This window comes from Cydia pomonella, chromosome 26 (genome assembly GCF_033807575.1).
Source record: "Cydia pomonella isolate Wapato2018A chromosome 26, ilCydPomo1, whole genome shotgun sequence".
NCBI classification, from domain to species: Eukaryota; Metazoa; Arthropoda; class Insecta; order Lepidoptera; family Tortricidae; genus Cydia; species Cydia pomonella.
In genome coordinates, this window is record NC_084728.1 from 7,025,745 (window position 1) to 7,047,173 (window position 21,429).

Consider the following 21,429-nt stretch of genomic DNA (forward strand, 5'->3'; position numbering starts at 1 on the left):
ATTTTTACTCACCATTCCACTCAAAGAATCGCCTAGCTTATTAGGTGATAGCTATCGCTTAGCAAAACAAAGGTTTCTTTCCTTAGAAAATAAACTACAAAAAAACCCTAGCTTAAAAGAATCCTATACGAAGTTCATTCATGAATATATACAATTAGGTCACATGAGTGAATCACATAACGATAGGTTGCAAATTACCTATTTTGCGCCACATCATGCTGTGTTAAGTGACAGTATTACTAGCAAATTAAGGGTCGTTTTTGACTGTTCAGCTAAATCATCATCTGGCTACTCGTTCAATGATTTGCAGCAAGTCGGCCCGACTATACAAGACGATTTGTTTTCAATTTTAATGCGTTTTAGACAACATGACGTGGCCTTGACTGCAGATGTAGCAAAAATGTATCGCCAGTGCGGCGTCGTTGAATCGCAACGACCTTTGCAACAAATATTGTGGAGGGATGACCCCTCCCAACCTATAAAAATATTTCAATTAAATACCTTGACTTATGGTACGTCGTCGGCGGCTTTTCTGGCCATCCGCTGTTTACGACAATTATCAATTGAGTGTGATGATCCTATTATAAAAGAAATAATAGCTAAGGACTTCTATGTCGATGACCTTATCTCCGGGTGCTCCTCTACAGAGGGCGCCACTAGGATCTACACCAAACTTACAGAAGTCTTGAATAGTGCTTGTTTTCCACTGAGAAAATGGAGATCAAACGACACTAGAGTACTCCAAAATATAGCCAATGACAAGACTGTTGTAGGTGCCGAAGGAAACCTGGACCTATGCCCTGAGCATAGTTCCAAGGTTTTAGGCATTACCTGGAACAGTATCTCCGATAGTTTGTGTATCACAACCAATATAGACCTTAAAGGCCCTGTCACTAAACGAAACATACTTTCAACTATCTCTAAGATATTTGACCCCTTGGGTTTAGTCGCACCAACTGTTTTAGAAGCCAAGGTCATGATGCAGAAGTTGTGGTTACACCAGTTATCGTGGGACTCAGCTGTCCCTGATGACATAAAAGATGTTTGGCAAGCATTTGTGCTGACGTTGCACAATCTCAACGAAGTACAAATCCCTAGACACGCAATATGTCACAGTCCTGTCAATTTACAATTACATATCTTCGTGGACGCATCCGAAGTAGCCTATGGTGCTTGTGCATACGTGCGGTCAACAAACGAAAATAATGAAGTGACTGTCAACTTGCTGTGCTCAAAAGGGAAAGTGGCCCACTTAAACCATTGACCACGCCCCGTTTGGAATTATGCGCAGCCCTACTAGGCTCTCGGTTACTGGACAAGATTTTGATATCCATGAGACTGCAATTTGACAGTTGCTTTCTGTGGTCTGACTCAACTATTGTATTGGGTTGGTTGAGCATGCATCCAAGTAAGTTGCAAACATTCATTCGTAACAGAATTGCCGAGATACAGTCCACTTGTACTAACCATGCTTGGAGACATGTTCCAACCAACGAAAATCCCGCAGACCACATTTCACGTGGATTGACAGCCAACGAAATAGTGCACAACAAGTTATGGTGGAACGGTCCACAATTTTTATCCCAGCCAGAGCACTCATGGCCTCAATTAAAATCTAAACTAAATACTAATAACTTACCTGAAGTTAAAACTCAAAATACATGCCTGGCAGTCAATTCCAGTACTGATGAGCCATTTCCGTTTAACAAATTCTCAGACCTGAAGCGCATGCAACGCACCTTTGCCTACATTGCACGATTCATTCACAACACGCGCTTCAGAGCCAACAAAAGAAGTGGCCCACTCAGTGCTGAGGAATTAGACAATGCATTGAAACATTTAATATTAATTTCACAAAAGGAATCGTTTCCCACAGAATATACTAAGTTGAAATCGGGAACGTCCATCAAAAAATCTACGATTTCGTCACTGAACCCGTACATAGACACTAATGACTTAAATTTAATTAGGGTAGGTGGCAGATTGTCGAATTCGGATTATGAATATGACAAGGTTCATCCGATTCTATTAAGCAAAAATCATCGTATAACTAAATTGTTATTTGAATGTCAACACAAAGCTCTCATGCACGCCGGTCCTCAGCACTTGCTTTATTCAATAAGGGAACGGTATTGGCCTATTGGGGGACGCGGTATAGCGAGATCCGTTTCACACCAATGTGTAACTTGTCGTCGTTTTGGTGGTCGTACCGTCACTCCAATCATGGGCAATCTACCCAAACAAAGACTGCAACCAGGCTCTCCGTTTTTGGAAGTCAATGTTGACTACGCTGGGCCCATAATGATGGCTAACCGTAGGGGGCGTGGTTGTCGTCTTATAAAGGCCTACATTTGTATCTTTGTGTGCTGCAAAACCAAGGCCATACATATCGAGCTGGTGGGTGATCTGAGCACAGCTAACTTTATTGCCGCTCTCAAGAGGTTTATTGCTCGCAGAGGAAAACCTTTAGACATATTTTGCGACAATGGCTCGAATTTTGTGGGCGCGGCTAACGAGCTCAAATCTTTTGTTGCACAAAACGCTTCTGATATTTCAGAGACCATAACCTCGGAATCAATAAATTTCCATTTTTTGCCTCCACACGCGCCACACTTCGGTGGCCTGCATGAAGCCGGTGTACGATCTATAAAACATCATTTGCGCCGCGTACTAGGTTCAGCTAACCTAACTTATGAGGATTTGTATTCTACACTAACTTATATAGAGGCCCTTTTAAATTCTCGACCCTTGACCCCACTTAGCTCGGACCAGAATGACTTATTGCCACTCACACCTGGGCACTTCATAATCGGGCGAAGTATGACAGCGATCCCAGAGGAAGATCTGACTTCACGTACCAGATTAGTGGACAGATACCAGAAGATCCAGCAGCTACGCCAGCACTTCTGGGCACGTTGGCAACAGGAGTACATAAGCGAGCTTCAGATCCGAACTAAATGGAGGCAATCGACGAACGGGCAACTAAAGATTGGAACCCTCGTCGTAATTAAAGATAAGCAACAGCCTCCAATTAAATGGCTCCTAGGGAGAATACAACGAGTTTTCCCAGGGCGCGACGGTGTTACCCGAGTCGCAGAAATTCAAACTGCCACTGGGCAGCTACGCAGAGACTTCACCAAGATCTGCCCCTTACCTGTGGACACTGCAGTTGAAGACGACACTTCAAGGTCCGCCGGCATGTCGCGTACCACTCCAGCAGGGCGACCGCGGGGAGAGGTGCCAGCGGGGGGCAGCCGAAGTGAGGACGTTACTTCCTAGCCACCGCGGCAATGGCTCGGCTCCGTTACATTTTTGTACATTTTTAAATATTAAAATCATAGTAACTACATTGGAGTTCATTTTTAGCTTCCACAAAATTGGATAGCCCCTTAACACACTGTGTGTTGTTTGTTTTTTTGCTTTGGTTCACTGTTGAACAATGATAATTATTGTTGAGAACGCAAGACGGAAATTGAGGTGGATAGGTTGCACCTTTCGTAGCAGTCATGGAAACGAATAATGTAAGCATAGCTTTAGCACAAAATGTGGGAGGTCATGAGTTCAAGTCTCGAAGCTCAATGGATCTAAATAATCATCTCATCTGTTTCGGAAAACATGCAAAAAGATGATCAGAGATGTGCCTCCTGTGTCTCGTTGCCAATTAACCCTTTCAACGTCACGCCTATCGTGTGGAATGGAAGAAATTGAGATTTTGGGTTCGTAGCCGCACGCGTCAGTTGACGTCTTTGGTGGGCTTTTGTCGTCCAATTTTTGGGCCGCTATATTAAGAGTAATAAGTACAAGTAGATAGTTAGTTTAGTAGTACTACCATCGTCGTGTATACATATTTTTGGCACTTTGTCCGTATCGATATATAATACCTTCCCTATACCTGTACACGCAATGTGCCAACCATAATAATTGCTCGGAGCAATGCTGGGCCGAACGGAGCCGAGAACGGGTTTGTAAAGCATTGATACTGTATCGATGCTGAATCGCGGCTGTATTGATGCTGTATCGCGACTGTAGCGATGCAGAATGTGTCCAGATCCAGAATCGTGTTTGCATGTGCAAGGGCAAGGGTAAATTCGCCATCAGATATACGGAGCGGCCGAGGTGCTCCAAAATATCTGAACACGCACTCTAACGCGTGGACGCGCGTAATGGAGCGCACTCTAACGCCTTGACAATGGAGGCGTGTTCTCGTATTTGTAATCACCTTGGCTGCTCCGATATATCTGATGCCGACTGTACGGTGAGTATATGCCCAGTGGGTAACAGTATCGCAGTTTTTCGCAGTTGTATCACTACTGAATCTCTGCAATAAGGCATGCATGTGCTCCCCCCTAGAACAGACTTACAAAAGAATTTCTTCTTCGCTAAAAAAGTACTCACTGGTCAATTTTGATAGGTCTCTCGATGGGCAGCAGTTCCATGTCAGCGCATTGTGATACCCTCATCTTACAATTCGCATTATCCACGTCCATATTGTGTTAAATATTCTGAAACAATACAAGTTTTATTGTTAAGGTTTATTAACTTAATTGTTTAAATTAATCATTACACTTACTCGAAATAGTACATTACGATACAAGTGCGAAAAATAGGAAATTCGAAACGAGTGGCGATAAATTAAAACACGACCGAAGGGAGTGTTTTAAATCGACACGAGTTGCGAATTACCTATTCGTACATGTATCGTACAACGTTTTACAGTACATATGGCCCTTTAAATGTTCGACACAGTAACGTAATATGCTACTTCTCGCACTAGTGCTATAAAGTAGCCCCATATGTACTGTAAAAGATTTTATTTCATGCAAGTGTACTGAAAGACACTATATTGCTCCCACGGAGGTTATGGATTGTAAATAAATGCTCTATTTCATACACACCAAGTAGCGTAAATGAGTTTTACTTTTAAAATACTGACGTTTATAATTAAATATTTATTTCTGTATCTAAAAATTTAATTTGATTAATTTAAAAGCCGCTTAAAATATTTTTACATAATTTTCAATCGTGGCTGAATGCCGAATAGGTCTGTGCCTTCTATGCCTAACCTGTAAAAAAATTACAATATGGCGGACGAATGTTTGATATGTTACCGTATTTAAGAATTATTTCGATAAAAATTTAGTTTTTACTTCACAAGTGTGGTGAAAACATTGTGTGTAACTCCGGGGGTAAGAATATTGCAAACTCGGGTCTTTAATTACCACCCTCGCTTCCAAAATCTCATTTATACACCTCGTTGCACAATTTAGTATAATTGAATGACAAACACAAAACATGCAAAAAACCTTAGAAATAATCGAATTTATATATCTTATACCTTTAAACGAGCAATTCTTGTATATATATATATATATATATATATATAAATTTCCGGGATCTCGGAAACGGCTCTAACGATTTTGCTGAAATTTGGTATATGGGGGTTTTTGGGGGTAAACAATCGATCTAGATTAGTCTTATGTTTGGGAAAACGCGTGATTTCGAGTTTTCATGCGTTTTTCTTTCGACGCAGAATATGGTCGCTAATTTCGTGTTGCCGGCCACTGTCCGCCTGGTCCAGCGGGTTAAGACGCGGACTGCTAAACGAGTGTTACGGGTTCGAATCTCGCCCGGTGACTAACTTTTGTTTTTTTTTATATGTTCAAGTTTATATATAATTTTTTAATTTTTATTGTTTTAGACATGTTTAATTTAGTAAAAAAATGTAGTTAAGATTATCACCTATACACCACCATATTACAATAAATAGTTATAACCAGGGGTCGTACAAAAAGTGCGGATGACGTCAAACCACTTATAGGATGATTTCAAATAGTATTTTTGATTTTCATAAACAATTATCACTTATCATTTATCAACCTCTTTATTAAACGATATCGCCACTTGAAATGAGTAAGTACGTTTTTGACTGACACATTGTCAATCAGATGAACAATAAATTGACTTCGTTATTGTTTAGCTATTGTATCTTCACGATTATATTTAGCTAAAATTTATATTTACTAATGTATAAGAAAACGCTCTAAAATGTCATCTTTACTCGAATATTGTGGCAATTTTCCGTTTTTGGAGGTACGTAACAAACACGTATACTGCTCTTGCTGTAATCAAGATATACCAACGAAGGTAGGCAATATTAAAAGACATTTGGAGACAACCAAACATGTCGGCAACGTAGAAAAAAAAGGGCAAAGTGAATTTAATATGAACCCTACAAATTTTATGATAGCACTGCAGACATAACATCAAATTATTATTTTTTATTTTTACTAATCTTACCTACTGTTCCCACTTTTGACTATTAAACCTATTTATCTGAGGATCCCACAGACTTGTTCTAACTAATTTCAAATAATTATATCTTATGGTAACAAGTTTCGTGAAATTTATTTTATTCACTACATCACCCTACCACCTGTATTATTAATTCCATGGATTTATTTACGATTATTTTGTTACTTCATTAATACTACTTTGTTACTACATGTCACACGGAAGTTTAAATACAAACTAAAACATCATCCTGTGTGCAAGATTACGTCATTTTTACGTCATCCGCACTTTTTGTCCGACCCCTGGTTATAACCGAGCAAAGCTCGGTCGCCCAGGTACTGTTACATATTCGCAACGCAGGCTTAGCCAGCTTCAAATGCAAAACAACAACATGCTTCGTCTTAAACATACTAATGATGATATCCGCAACTTCGTTTAATAATAATTCAAGTTAAATAAAATAACCGTCACGAATCGTACCCGGCCCAAATGTCCCCGACACTGGCAGCGTTACCACGATGAATGGCAAATGGAATACAATGGGATCTATTGAACCAGAGTGCGTAGAAAACGTGCCAATCGTTAACACTTCGTAGCGTAGCGTAGTCATCTCTCTCTATCACTCGACCATAATGAGTGCGACAGTGACCGTTGCGTTTCGTTCGCTATGAATTGTTAACGATTCGCACGTTGGCTGTGCGTAGCCAGGTGCGATTCGGACCGACGGTCACACCCCCAGGGCTATAACCGCGAAACTCAAAGTTCGTCAATTGCGGGAATTTTACTCTGTCACACTAATTACGTCTTAGTGAGAGTAAAAGAGAAAGATCCTCGCAATTTGCAAATTTCGGTTTTCGTGGTAAGCCCCTAGCCCTCAGCCGCCGACCCAAATTCCTCAGAAATTCCGCCACAGCCCAAGGACTCGCAGTCTCGACTGCAACTGGCACAAAGTCATTGGCTTTAGAGCACTTACTTACAGAGTAGGTACTTTGAAATGAACCATGCCAAGTATGTTCATTTAGGCCACATACTCCGCGCCTGACTTACGGACCCTACAGTGTACCTCAACTCAAGTGTCTTGACCAGACAGAAGTTTTTGTGGCAAAAACGAGTGCTTGAGAAAATGAAACATCGACAAATAATAACATCGATAAGTCAGTCATAGATTAATAATTAAAAGATGTAAATTCTACTTGCTGTAATTTACCGGGAAATTTCAAGAATGCAAATCAATTACAAATAATACAAATCCGACCATAATTTCTTTCTTAAATGTATTAAGTATTTAAAAATAAAAACGTAAACTGTAGAATACAGTGTCAAAAAATAAGAAAACTACCAATGGGTGTATCAAAGAAGATATCGAACGTGTTGTGTATTTCGCGGCAGCTATCTTTTTATACAATGTTAAAAATAGGTATCTATAAAGCTAAGGTAAAAGAGATACGGTCTAACTTGGGTGGGGAATGTAAACGCTCCAGATAGATTTCTGATAATATTTATATATTTTTTCTTCAAACAACACAATATAACTATCGACTATTGTTAATGCTTGCCGCTTTTCGAATGAAATCGCCTGCAGATCTTTATTTCTTCAGCAGGGCGATAATTTAACAAGGTTTTTTGCTAGTTATTTTCGAAAATATAGAATAATGGACCGTAAAATTGATTTCATTTATCCCTTCCCGCTTTAATATCTTTTTAAATGTTGATCCTAGCGTGAAAGTGTATGGAATCTTTCTTGTAGGCAATTTAATATAGAGTATTTGCGTTAAAGAACAATTTTTGCTGTGGGCCACCGTTTACTAGTTTAGAGAAAACTAAAAACGGGACCTTTGCAGGTGACAGAATAAACATCCTGTACAATGTTAAAATACCAAACGGTGTCGCCATCTACTCGAGTATAGGCCAAAGGTAATAAGTATATCGCCATCTATTCGAGCATATTTTTTTCTTAATGTTTCGAGGCACTTTTTTTCTTAGGCTGTATTTGTCTTATATTATACGGAGTTATACACTGTGCTTTTTTTATTTCCCTTAATTTCAAGGGTGCATTCCTGAGCTTAAATGAAGTAACTTTCTCAAAGACACCGGTATTCTAATTAACTCCATTTCGCAGATAATCAATAATTTCTTTTTTTCTTATTAGGCCCTTACAAGCGTATACACTTGCTTTAGGGCCTATTTATATATTTATTAGTGTTTTTATTTATTTAATCGTATGGCGATATTGTCAAATAGGCAAAGTTACATAAAAGATTATAAGGCAACATCCAGGTTATGCAGCCACTGCACAGTTTCGGGCGTCAGGTTGACGAGATCATCTGGTTTCCCTGGGTAGGCGCGGAGAGGACATCTCCGAATGATGTGCTCCATAGTTTGGTCTTCGATGCCACAATCACACAGCGCGGAGTCGGTCCATCCCCATTTGTGACGGAAAAAGTTACATCGTCCGTGTCCAGTTCTTAGGCGATTCAGTCGGCACCATTGCTTCCTAGGGAGGTCCATTCCCTTATACTTGGTCGTTGGGTCAATATTCACGGCCGAAGTTTCAGCTTGGTTCATCCAATCTTGTTTCCATAGCTGATCGGTGTCAAAGGTCTCCTTAGAAAGTTTTGCTGCCGCTGCATAGACTGGCCGTCGGGACTTGAGTCTCGCTGCAGGTGGGTTGGTAAACTCTGGGTGAAGTGGGAGCGTGGGGCAGGATCTGATTTTTTCTGCTTCCCTCAACAGTGCATTTTGTCTTCTCAGGTAAGGCGGCTGAATTTGGCTGAGCACAGGAAGCCAATGGCGGGGTGTGGATTTTACTGTACCCGTGATGCATCTCATGGTGGCGTTAAGTTTAGTATCTACCTTTTGTACATGGGAACTCTCGAGCCAAACAGGTGCACAGTATTCTGCCGCGGAGTAGACCAGTCCCAAAGCACTAGTACGAAGGCATTCCGCAGATGCACCCCACGACGTGCCACACAGCTTGTGGAGAATGTTGTTCCTGGTTGAAATCTTCAGTGCCAGCTTGCTTAGATGCTCTTTGTAGCTTAAAGTTCTATCCAGCGTAACGCCAAGGTATTTGGGGAGAGGGTTGTATGGAAGCTTTTGCCCCGATAGTGTGACATTCGGTTGGTAGTGAGCAAGGTGGTTATTAAGATGAAAACATGACACTTCGGTTTTGTTTACACTCGGAATCAGTCTCCATTTTTGAAAATACTCCTCTAGGTGTTTCAAATCTGCAGTGAGTGTGTTCTCAGCATCAACAAAAGCACTGGTTTGAGCTACCAGGGCAATGTCGTCCGCGTAAATAAACTTTTTAGCTGCAGTTCGTGGGAGATCATGGATGTACAAATTGAAGAGTTGAGGGGCAAGGACGGAGCCCTGAGGGAGTCCATTGTTGAGTTTTCTCTTCCTGCTTTTGAGATTCCCGAGATGGACTTCAAATTCCCTTTCACTCAGCATACTGCACAACAAATCTGCAATTTCTCTATTAGTGTTTACTACGAGTTCATACATTTGCTACTAAACGTAAGTACTATGTCGGACGATCGATGTTCGAAATGACATTGATATCACAGTTTTCAATTGTCCGGTTGAATTAAATTTAATGCCCGTGTTACAACAACGCTATATGCAACATTTACATTGTAATGTTTATCGTAGTATGTAAGGTTAGGTTTATATCTTGTACATATTTAGTTAATTTAGTTAGTAAGTAAAAAACAATATTTGTACGCCAATCATGGCAAAACAAGGATCGGTCAAAACCAAAAATGTAACACCCAACGATATACGCTTGTTTGTCTGAAATAAACATTCATTAATTCATTTAATTACTTTTATAAAACAAAAAAAATATAAAAATATTTTTTTTTAATAATTAACTATGCCATTTAGTTTCCTTAAACGTACTTACCCATACCCCGGAGTTAACGGAATTCAATAAAAACACGATGTCTATCACGGTGATTATTCTGATATATCGTCATTACAAGAGACATTTATTTTATTGATTTTGTTTCTCTGTAATTGGTTTAAACTCGGTGTGATAATAAAGAAAAAAAAATAAAAAATGAAAAATGATGTAAAATGTATAATTGTTGGTGCAATAAAGAATATTTACTTACTTACATTGACCAACAATTCATACGTATGTGTGATAGTGGTGCGCGCCTTCCTGCGTAAATTTAAGATAATTGTTGTCATACAAGTCACTAAAGATTTCACGTCATAATAACGCAAACGCTTTGAACTTTTCACGAGGACATAACCGCCTCTAGTTCTCATACAAAATAAGGCCGTTTTTCATAGTCACTCAAACATTAATGTCAAACATATTTCAACTTTGAGGATCTTGCAATAAGGGATAAATTTCATTATGATTTCTGAGAGCATAATTTCAAGATAATTTAAACTTTAAGTTCTTTAGATGAGGTTTGATATTTGGATGAAGTTTCTAGTAATGTGTGAGATGTTATTCAACCTTTCCCCTTTCGTCGGATTTATATTGTAAATATTATGCTCTTTGAATGGACGACCCATCGTCCACATTATTTACTGATATTCTGTAACCTTATTTCAAATCAACGAACTAGCATAACGGCCCGATTCGAACTCTGTGTAGATATGATATGAGGCCCATTTCTCGAAAGATATTAGTCTAATATTATTAGTGTGTTGTCATGGCAACCCAAACGATTTGACAGGGCCCATTTCTCGAACGGTATTAGCCTGATATTATTAGTGTGTAATGTTGTCATGGCGACCCATACGATTTGACAGGGCCCACTTCTCAAACGGTATTAGTTTTTTTTTTTTGTATTAGTTGTCCCAAATAAGCTCTCTTAACACCTCGATCCTCATCCATCCTCAGTAAATGGCCGAACCAGCGAAGTCTGTGGCATTTCGTTTCGCCGATGATATTAGGTTCGGCCACTAACTCCTCGATTTCGGCATTCTTACGGATCCTCCAGGTGCCGTCACTCTTTTGATAAGTCCCAGGATCTTCCGTAATACCTTTCTTTCCGCTACCAGGAGCTGACTCTCTTCTTTCAGTGTTAGTGTCCAAGCTTCGCAGCCATACATAAGGATTGGTCTTATTAACAAAACATGTTTACTTACTTTATCTTCCTAGTCACTTTCCTATCATCCATCTAACTGTATAACAAGATAAGCATGTTATTCAACACTTCACGTCTAACGTCATAGGTACATTCTTATACACCGTGGGCCTATATAATCCGACAGATTTTAACCGCACATTCCTGAGGTCATAAGGAGCAAAAAATTATGTATGACTTTTGGTCAAATTCGCAAAAAAATGTTTCTTTTTTGTCTGATTTCTGGATACGACACGTTATTTTTTTTCATCTTGGTGAAAAAAAACATTGCAACGAATGAGTAAAGTTTATTTATTCATTTATAGATAAATTTTGCGAGTGTTCTAACTTTAATATCTGTCAGTAGGTATGTCTAAACCAAGTCACATATCTCTGTTAGGCCCTATGGTTGACTAGTAGAGAATGCCATTTGGCATAAAGTCCGCCATTTGTACATTGTTGTATATATCTTCTGCTATAAAATTTAAATAAATAAATCCAAAAATGCGTTTTTTACTTAGTTATACAGACACCAATTTTCTTATCATCTATATAACAAGAAGAATTCTTATCATCTATATTTTATTTTATTTTATTTTATTTTATTTTATTTTATTGGTATTCAGGACAACAACAGTGTAATATACAATTTACATAGGTATTTTTACATAGTATTAGGCCAATAACAGTTATCCGTTGGGTGCATAAAGTATAACAAGACCGATCTTAGAAAACTTTGCATGACATTTTAGTTTCTAAATGCGATCAAGAATACACCTTTAAAATCTGTCGGGTTACATATATGGGCACACGGTGTATTATAGAATGGCATCGCGTACAAAAACTAGATTTTCCATATTTCAGGCAAGTTCCGTCTAGGTCATACTGGGCTTAGAATTGGACATGTATGCTAATGTAAGTAGAAATACAGATATCCACATAACTAAGGCAAGGTGGGGTAAGGGGAAATATGGGATAAGAGGGACACTTGTAGAGAAATTAAACATTTGGAGATACTTAAAGATATAAGAAACTAAATTAAATGATAGTACTAAAATAAAGCTAATGTATAAATAAAATTAACTTAAAAATACGTATAAGGGGAAACCCTTTTACGTATATACATACATACTTTATTTTACTTTATTATAGATACTTTACTTTTCTCGGGGTAAAAATCTTAACCCGAGAAAAATAATGTATGTTTCTCTTACCCCACCTGACCTTATACTTTGGCACACCCACTTTGTCAGTAAAAAAAGGCGCGAAATACTATACTAATAGTATATATTATATATATACTAATGACGATGTGCCCTATTCTAATTAAAAAAAAGAGTGGTTCGCAAAAAATAACTAAATTAAGTATACCTTGCTTTATATATTGCTATATATTTAATTAATATATAGGTATATATTATGTACTATTTTGTAATTAATATGAGCACCACCTATTTTTAAAACTTTTCTGTTCTTTATATCCTGCTACCCTAAAGTTGTCTGGAAGAAATCGCTTACATTACAGCGATAAGCGACCTTTATTTACATTGTAAATCTGTTTTGAGTTTGTTTTATATGAGGTGCAATAATAGTAAGATTGTGAACCAAAGAATGAAATGATGCCTTTCACCTAACACTCTACTTTTCATTTCGAGTACGAAACGTAAAATATAAAGTAAAATGGTTTTTTTTTAACATGACTATAAAATTGTATACCTAACAAATCCATTTAAGCCCAAATTCCGATTGGTGATAGTAAAAAAAATAAAAAAAATCGTACTTGGAAAGTAAAATGCAGAAACGTATCACTTTCTTTGAGAAATGAAAAGAATATGTACCTATTAATACTATATGATAAGCTGTTATTTAATTTAGTCATTGAGTACCTTTATATTTATTCCGTTTTAGGGATCTGTACCCCTGGTGTAAATATTTTCGACAGCGAAACGTGACGTACGCGTTTGCGTTAAGTGTCATTTTGTATGAGATTTTTGACTTTCCAAAACGTCCCGCTTGGCGCGCTGTTCAAAAACCCATACAAAATGAGACTTAGCGCAAACGCGTACGTCACGTTTCGCTATCGACTAAAATTACACTAGGGGTACTGTACTAAAAATGGGAATAACGGAACCCTATCTGTATTAGAATATACATCTGCAGCTACTTATATATTTTTTACATCTAAACTAATAAAACGAGTAACTTTTCTATTTCATATTTGTTTTGCTTGAGACGTGAGTTTTTTAACGACTTTGTAACTTTTTAAAGTCAATAACACTTTATAGGAAAGAAAAGAAAAGTAAATTCGTGACAAATTTCCAAATTTCCCTTAAAAGTGAAAAGGAAGGTGTAGGATTGTATGGGGAATCAATAACCGCTGAACCGATTTAGACGAAATCTACTTCTACATCTTTGATTTAGTTGAAAATTATAGCAAACTTGACTAAGGGTCTGTTTCACAATGTCCAAGTTAAGTCCTGAATAAGCTTCTTGCCACTTATCTGACGAATAAAGTCATTCTTTCATTCATTCATCATTACCACCGACATCATTTCATTTTGACGACCGGTTTGGTCTAGTGGGTTGTGGTTGTGACCCTGCCTACGAAGCTGATGGTCCCGGGTTCAAATCCTGGTAAGGGCATTTATTTGAGTGATGAGCATGGATATTTGTTCCTGAGTCATGGGTGTTTTCTATGTATTTAAGTATTTATAAATATTTATGTATTATATATATCGTTGTCTAAGTACCCTCAACACAAGCCTTATTGAGCTTACTGTGGGACTTAGTCAATTTGTGTAATAATGTCCCATAATATATATATATATATATATATATATATATATATATATTTATTCTTGGCGTTTCACAATCTTCAAATAAGCTTCACTGGCGACCCTGAAATGCCCTTACTGGGATTTGAACCCAGAAGGCAGGGTCACTACCCACTGGGCCAGAACGGTCGTTATATTGTCATAGAAATGTGACATTAATGATGATTATAACTAGGATTGCCATAATTATTCGGAACTGATACGGGACAATGTAGGAATGTAGTAATTCGGGTAGTAATGGCGTTTAAAAACGGGACAGGTTCAAATACGGGACGCGATTCTTCAACTTTGACACGTATATACGGGACGTATGACAACCCTAATTATATTACACCTTGTCATTTCAAATGCCATGCAGTGTTACTATGGAGGGTAGAAGTTAGGAGAACAATCTCTTATGGGAGAACTGTTGCTAAAGTGTCCAGCTGGCAGCTGTAAATAATAGTTCGAAATCTCTCCGGTGGCGCTAGGGTAGCACAAGGACATGACATGAACTTAGACGTTATTGACGGAGTGAAGTGCGCTGTCAGTGATTTGAATATTTTTATCAAAGTCAAGAGTTTATTCGCGATATATTGTGGCGCCACCTATTTTTCATGGACACTTTTCATATACCTACATAGGTTGTTCTCCTTCTACCCGCCATAAGTGCCAACCTACCTTGTACCTTGTACCTTGGTCCAATTCCATAATTATGACATTTTCAATTATTTTAAGAAATAGGTTGTTTCTTGTAAACATATGACTTGTGCGGCTACCACCAATGATTTATAATTCAAGATAGGTTATAGGCGTTCCTTGTGACTAATTGTACAAGTTGCCTTTAGTCGCATCTGAGCAAGCGCAAGTACTAACGACCTCCCCGCTCACCGCAAGAGAAAGAGACAAACTTATGTTTAACAACGAGTATGACAAAGATTAATCGAATGCGAAAATTAATCAAAAATAAGAGATATCTTCGTAGGTATAAAATAAAAATGATTGTATTTTTGTGCTCCTTAAGTATGAGTGAGGCGGTTATCTTCAAATGTTCTGACACCGTTATCGATGGTAGAACGCCAAGACCTCCTTTCAGCAAGCTCCTCCCAACGCTCAGGGTCGATGGCGCAAGCGCTCAGGTGCTGACCACCGTGCTTCCGCTTACCCACCACCACACCAACTCAGAGTAGAGAAGAGCTTTAGGCAAGCGGTGCTGGTCATCCAGGCCATCCAAGGACGTGCCCGCACCACCTGAGCTGCCGCTGCATTAGTAAGGCCTCCATACCATACATTTGGGAACGACGCAGGACCTCAGAGTTGGGAACCAACTCACTAGCCTAGACATAAAACGCCAGTAACGCTAGTTACGGAAAGAGAGACCTAAGCCCTCCTGCTTGTACACGTTCAACGCAGCTGGCCAACTTTATTGTCATGCGTGCAATAGATTTAAGAGCAAGTTCGGCCTGGCCTGGCCAGCCACATTAGGGCTCATGCTAGACAACGTCCATAATGTTTATTTAGGGTCGCCGTCATTGAAAACGATGAGGAGGACTATATATAAGTATGAGTATAACGTATAGTTATATTAATTATTAATATCATTGGCTACCACCAGTTTGACATTGCCATAATATTCGCTTAGGTCTACGTAACTTACTTTCTATACATCGCGCTTGCACTAATACTCGTATGGGTACGAACGAGATGCATAGAAAATAAGTTTCGTACGTAAGCGATGTCAATGTCATAACTGTTGATAAATAGCCGTATTATTAACAAAAGTTCAAGTATTACACAAACATGCACAAGTTAAGTGTTAGATTAAGCTATTAATATGATTAATTATATAATTATAGCAATAATCATTAATTTTATTACGTTCATTATATCGTGTAGGTACCTATTGTAAGCTGATGTTTGTACCTCAGTACCTCTAGTGTAAATTTATTCGATAGCGTGACGTGAAGTACGCGTTTGCGTTAAGTATCATTTTGTATGGGATTTAGAAACAGCTCGCCAAGCGGGACGTTTTGGAAACTCAAAATCCCATACAAAATGAGACGTAACGCAAACGCGTACGTCACGTTTCGCTATCGAATAAATATACACTAGGGGCACTGTTATCAAGTGAGGAGAATATTCCGCATAAACTTTTACTTATCTCGTGCTGGCTCCCAGTTTCAATAGTTCATCTGATGTGAGAAAATATTATGTGTAGTAAACGTATAGGTTCGTTTTGTGTGGCGTCCGCTAGCTGGCGCGGTTGCACGGAGCGGGTGAGCGGGTTTCCGTAAATTAGTACGAGCAACGCTACTGGCGTAAAAATTAAAATTTAAGCTGTTTATTTCAATAAAAATCACATTACATAATATTAAACTTATTCAAAAGATGTGAACGCGTGAGACGGATTTTACCTTCAATGGCATCCGCGTGCATGCGCCCGCGACGCGGCTTTCCCACGGATCATTTTATTGAATAATTGCTTGAAAATCTGTCCGATTTTAAACAAATATTGACCCTAGGGAACAAATTTTATAAATATTTTTGGTTTTAGTTACTTTTTTCGTTAGTATGATATCTCTTTCATTTTTTAAATCTTGACCCGAACTGCTTTACCATTTCTGAGTATTATAGGTACTAGTCGTTCGAGCCGGACCAAACTAAATATTCATAGCACTGGCATTGACAGAGTGCCAAAAATGAGAAGTGATTAATGCCATTTCTTTATGAAAATATGACGTTTATAATGACACTCCCTCACTTTGTTCTATTCTAGTCGGTTAGCTTAGCCGGACTCTATAGGCAGACAGAAAACATACACTACCTAGCACACTATAAACAAACCTTTACTCACGTACGTAAGGTTAAAAAAAAAATCTCATACTCTGTAAGAGGGTCATTGTTGTTCTAAAAAGTGTACAGAAAATGATACCTTTCTACACTAGGGCATTTTACTATCCAAGTACCTATCTAAGTTTTTTTTTATTTGTTACGATAAGCAATTGAAATTTTGTTTTAAATCGATTTGTTATACAATTTTCATTTGAATATTTAACTCCCTATTCCATAAATAACGATACTTTTACCTAAATTATTAATTGAAATTACCGCAAAGAAATACTATGAAAGTTTATATTACTTTGTCTGGTATTTTTTCTTAACAGTACCCCTAGTGTAAATTTTATCGACATCATAACGTGACGAACGCGTTTGCGTTAAGTCTCATTTTGTATAGGATTTTGAGTTTCCAAAACGTCCCGCTTGGCGCGCTCTTTCTAAATCACATACAAAATGAGACTAAACGCAAACGCGTACGTCACGTTTCGAAATCGAATTTATTTACACTAGGGGTACAGATGCATTTTACTTTCCTCGTATTCGAAATGAAAAGTAGAGTGTTTAACTCGAATGAAAGGCATCATTTTAGCTTCGGACTAATGGTTCTCTCATTGCTTTCGAGCGCCAAACCTCAACTGAAATGAGTACCTTGCGTCCCTTGATTAATAATCTACTATTAGTTTATGCTTTATACCTACGCACTGATATGCCGGCGTAATGTTTCTGAGATTATTACACTTTCCACTTGAATATCTCTGAAATTACCCAAAACATCCTGTTGAAATCTACTTAAAATTTTAAACCAAATACATTTAATTGTGATGTTTCCCAAAAATTCCGAAAACTTTTCCAACAACTTGCGCTTCTAGGTATAAATACTTAATTCACTCACGTTTTTTCAATTCAAATAAAAAATCCACTATTCACAAAAACACCACAGGCACTATAAAAACTTGGTTCAGAAAATGTCTGTCTTGGCGCGCGTTCGGATATCAAGTGAATGTTTTCGAGCTCTCACTGACGTTTTGATTTTTTTTTTATCTTGAACCGGCTGGGCACGGGCTGTGGCTGCGCTCGCTGTTTGGTTTGTCGTCTTATATCATAGTTACTGTACCCGTACCATGAGTCACTAAGTGTCAAAACTGACATATACGCTATCGAGAACGTTATTTACTTTCTATACATCTCGCTCGCACTTAGGGCTTGTGCACAAAACACGCGAGGTTTTTTCGGCTACTTTTTTGACCATTTGACTTTGATACACCCATTGGTAGTTCTCTTATTTTTTGACACTGTATTCTACAGTTTACGTTTTTATTCATATAAGTACTTAATATATGTAATCAAGAAATTATGGTTCGATTTGGAATTGATTTGCATTCTTGCAATTTCTTGGTAATTTACAGCAAATAGAAGTTACATCTTTTAATTATTAATCTATGACTGACTTATCGATAACATATTAGTTGATGTTTAATTTTTTCAAGCACTCGTTGTATCTGGCCATAAACACATGAACTCTTTTTTTTGCAAATTTAGAATTTATATGGAGAAGGTTCTCAATACATCGCGATCTTTTTTTTATAAGCCAGTGAGCTTTCACGAAGACTGCCTCAGTTCTTAGGGTTTTAGGGTTCCGTGGGCGTTTTCTAAAATAAATATTGACTGATTCTTACAAATCTGGACTTTCTTGCAGTCATCCTACTCAGAATCGTTAGCATTCTCCATCCTACCATTAATATTTTATTTTTTTATACTAGTGGCCGGTGGGCTAATTTTAAGCAGAAATCCTTTGTCTCTAAGGGTCCAGTATAACAACGTTTTCAGGGCCCTGTTGAGGCTTCCGCGATACTGTAGTGCTTCTGGCATGTTTGCGGACGCACATGTAGATGATTTTTATGCTATTATGCGAAAAAAGAATGCATCAGTGGTACACCGTATACGCGGGAGCACCAACGGGATCCTGAAAATGATAGCCGAGCGGTTAGATTCCGGTATTTTGGGACGATTTATCGAATTGCATGTTCACAAACGTGCAGTTCGGTAAATCGGCCAAGATAATCAGCAATCTAAAGTTACCTAATTTAATTTATGTAATTTATTGTGCGGAAGGTAACATAACATATTTAGATTGTAAGTTGATACTAACAAATATGGACTGTATTAATTGTCTGAGAATAAATAATTTTTATTTTTATTATTTATTTTATTATTAAAAAAATGTCCCAAAATGTTCGTTCCATTACGTCACGATCTAGTGTGAAAATATTTTTCACGTGTATGAGCGTGACGTAATGGAAACTACAACTTCCATACAAATTTTTTGGACATTTTTTTGCATTAAGATTGTATAGGTATACTAGTGATTCTGAGTTTATAATAATACTAATAATTCAGCCTATATACGTCCCACTGCTGGGCATAGGCCTCTTCTCGTGTGCGAGAGGGCTTGGGATATAGTCCCCAGGCTGGCCCAATGCGGGTTGGGGATTTCACTTACACCTTTGAATTTCTTCGCTGATGTATGCAGGTTTCCTCACGATGTTTTCCTTCACCGAAAAGCTAGTGGTAAATATCAAATGATATTTCGTACATAAATTCTGAAAAACTCATTGGTACGAGCCAGGATTTGAACCCGCGACCTCCGGATTGTAAGTCGGACGTCATATTCACTGGGCCACCACCGCTTCTGAGTGATGCTGAGTTGAAAGAATCCAAAAACACCAAGATTTGTGAGAATCAAGTCTTCAATATTTTTTTTTAAAAGTTCCCCTACCTCAACAGGAAAAAACGGAACCCTTATAGGATCACTTTGTTGTCAGTCTGTCCGTACGGGTCATGCTCATCCCGGTCCTGAGCTAGTCTCATCCAGAATTGCCCCGCGATTTTTCTAATGTCATCCACCCAACGAGCTCTAATGACAGGTACAAGTACCGGTACATACTAAGTATAAGGCCTGAGTGGACGCTCGAAGCGGAGCGTTCAGTGGGGCTTGCAGCGTGGCGTCGGGCTCAAAAGTGATGTGAGCAGCGTACACTAAGGCCGCTCCTATACTAGACCGCGGGCCAGGAGCATATTTAAAAAACTCATTGATTATATTAGTGTAAGGCCTGAGTGGATGCTCGAAGCGGAGCGTTCGGTGGGGCGTGCAGCGTGGCGTCGCTCGGGCTCACAAGTGATATAAGCAGCGTGCACTAAGGCCGCTCCTATACGTTTGCATTTGTTTAACATGCACGCCCAACTCAAGCGTGCACTCAGGCCTTACAGTAATGTAGAACAGTAATTGAAGCCAGTGTTGTTAAAAACACGAGTCTTATGATCAGACATTGGATTCTAGGGGACAAAATTTAATGATAGTTAGGGAGTTCCTATATCGATAAACTCCATTATCGATACATCGAACAATACCTTGTAATAGATCTGGAATATCCTTATTTGTGTGTGTAGTTCTTCCGGCAGAAGTTATTCTAATATGGCTTTTTTGTTGCAGAAGGATACCTACATATAATATTGTCATCTATTTCCTGATTGAATAACAGCATGTATAGTATGTATAAGTAAATCCTGTCCATAGTTATTATAGTATCATTGATCATTCAGTTTAGTTTGAAGTTATTATTTATTTATTTCCAAAATAGTTGTACAGCATAACAGTATATACTAAGTCACTGCAAAACTACAAACAAATTGAAACAAAAATAGGTTAACTAATAATATTATGTACAATTACTAATTAAGCATCGACAGTTTCTAGGCAGGTTACCACACTAAGATATAACAAGCACATTCAAACAGTTGAAGGACGTGCATCCATCCTCTCACAGAACCTCAACAATTCATCTCGCACTTCGCTCCACCTGCCAGCAAATAAATCACACTCGGGCGCTAATGCTAAGGGGTAAAGAGCGAACAAGTGGGGATTTTCTGTGAGACACGGTTCGCGAAATCGGGCCTACAAGTAGACCACGGTCACGAGGCCGGAAATTGACTCTGGTTGGCGTAGGGACAAAAAGACGCAGTAATTGCGCCACCAGTTCAGCACAGTCCGATTCACCTCGCAAGACGCAACAGGCAGTCGTAAGGAGTTGAACACCTCTTCAGCTCTATAGTTAACTTCTGCTGCTGTCTATACCTACAATACTCTGATTCTGGAACTCTAGGTCCATGGGGTCCCAGTGCCTCAGTGCAGGGGCAAAAATCGCGATGCGTCTGATTGACGTAACTGGTGACCGAAGAGCTGTATCTGTATTGCAATACAACGAGGAAATGCCGCCAGCATCCTTGGTACAATGGCTCAAGGGCCTTTTTTTAGATTTAACCTAGTTATAGTAACACCACTGTATCAAAAAGGTCTAGTTTGTTGGCGTGATGTATATAGCAACTATCTTGATGTATAA

At 38.5% G+C, this 21,429-nt stretch overlaps 1 protein-coding gene across 1 annotated transcript in view; it reads right to left on the reverse strand.

The window, feature by feature from the left end:
* The window catches only part of LOC133531896 (cysteine dioxygenase type 1), a 43,743-nt gene extending 25,644 nt beyond the window's left edge, over positions 1 to 18,099 (reverse strand). Inside the window, exons 1-2 of the mRNA XM_061870308.1 lie at positions 17,925 to 18,099; positions 4,396 to 4,502 (exon numbers count right to left, since the gene is read on the reverse strand). Of these exons, the coding sequence (XP_061726292.1) occupies positions 4,396 to 4,487 (92 nt within the window). The 5' untranslated portion in view covers positions 4,488 to 4,502; positions 17,925 to 18,099. The remainder of the gene's footprint in view (positions 1 to 4,395; positions 4,503 to 17,924) is intronic.
* Positions 18,100 to 21,429: the final 3,330 nt, after the last annotated feature.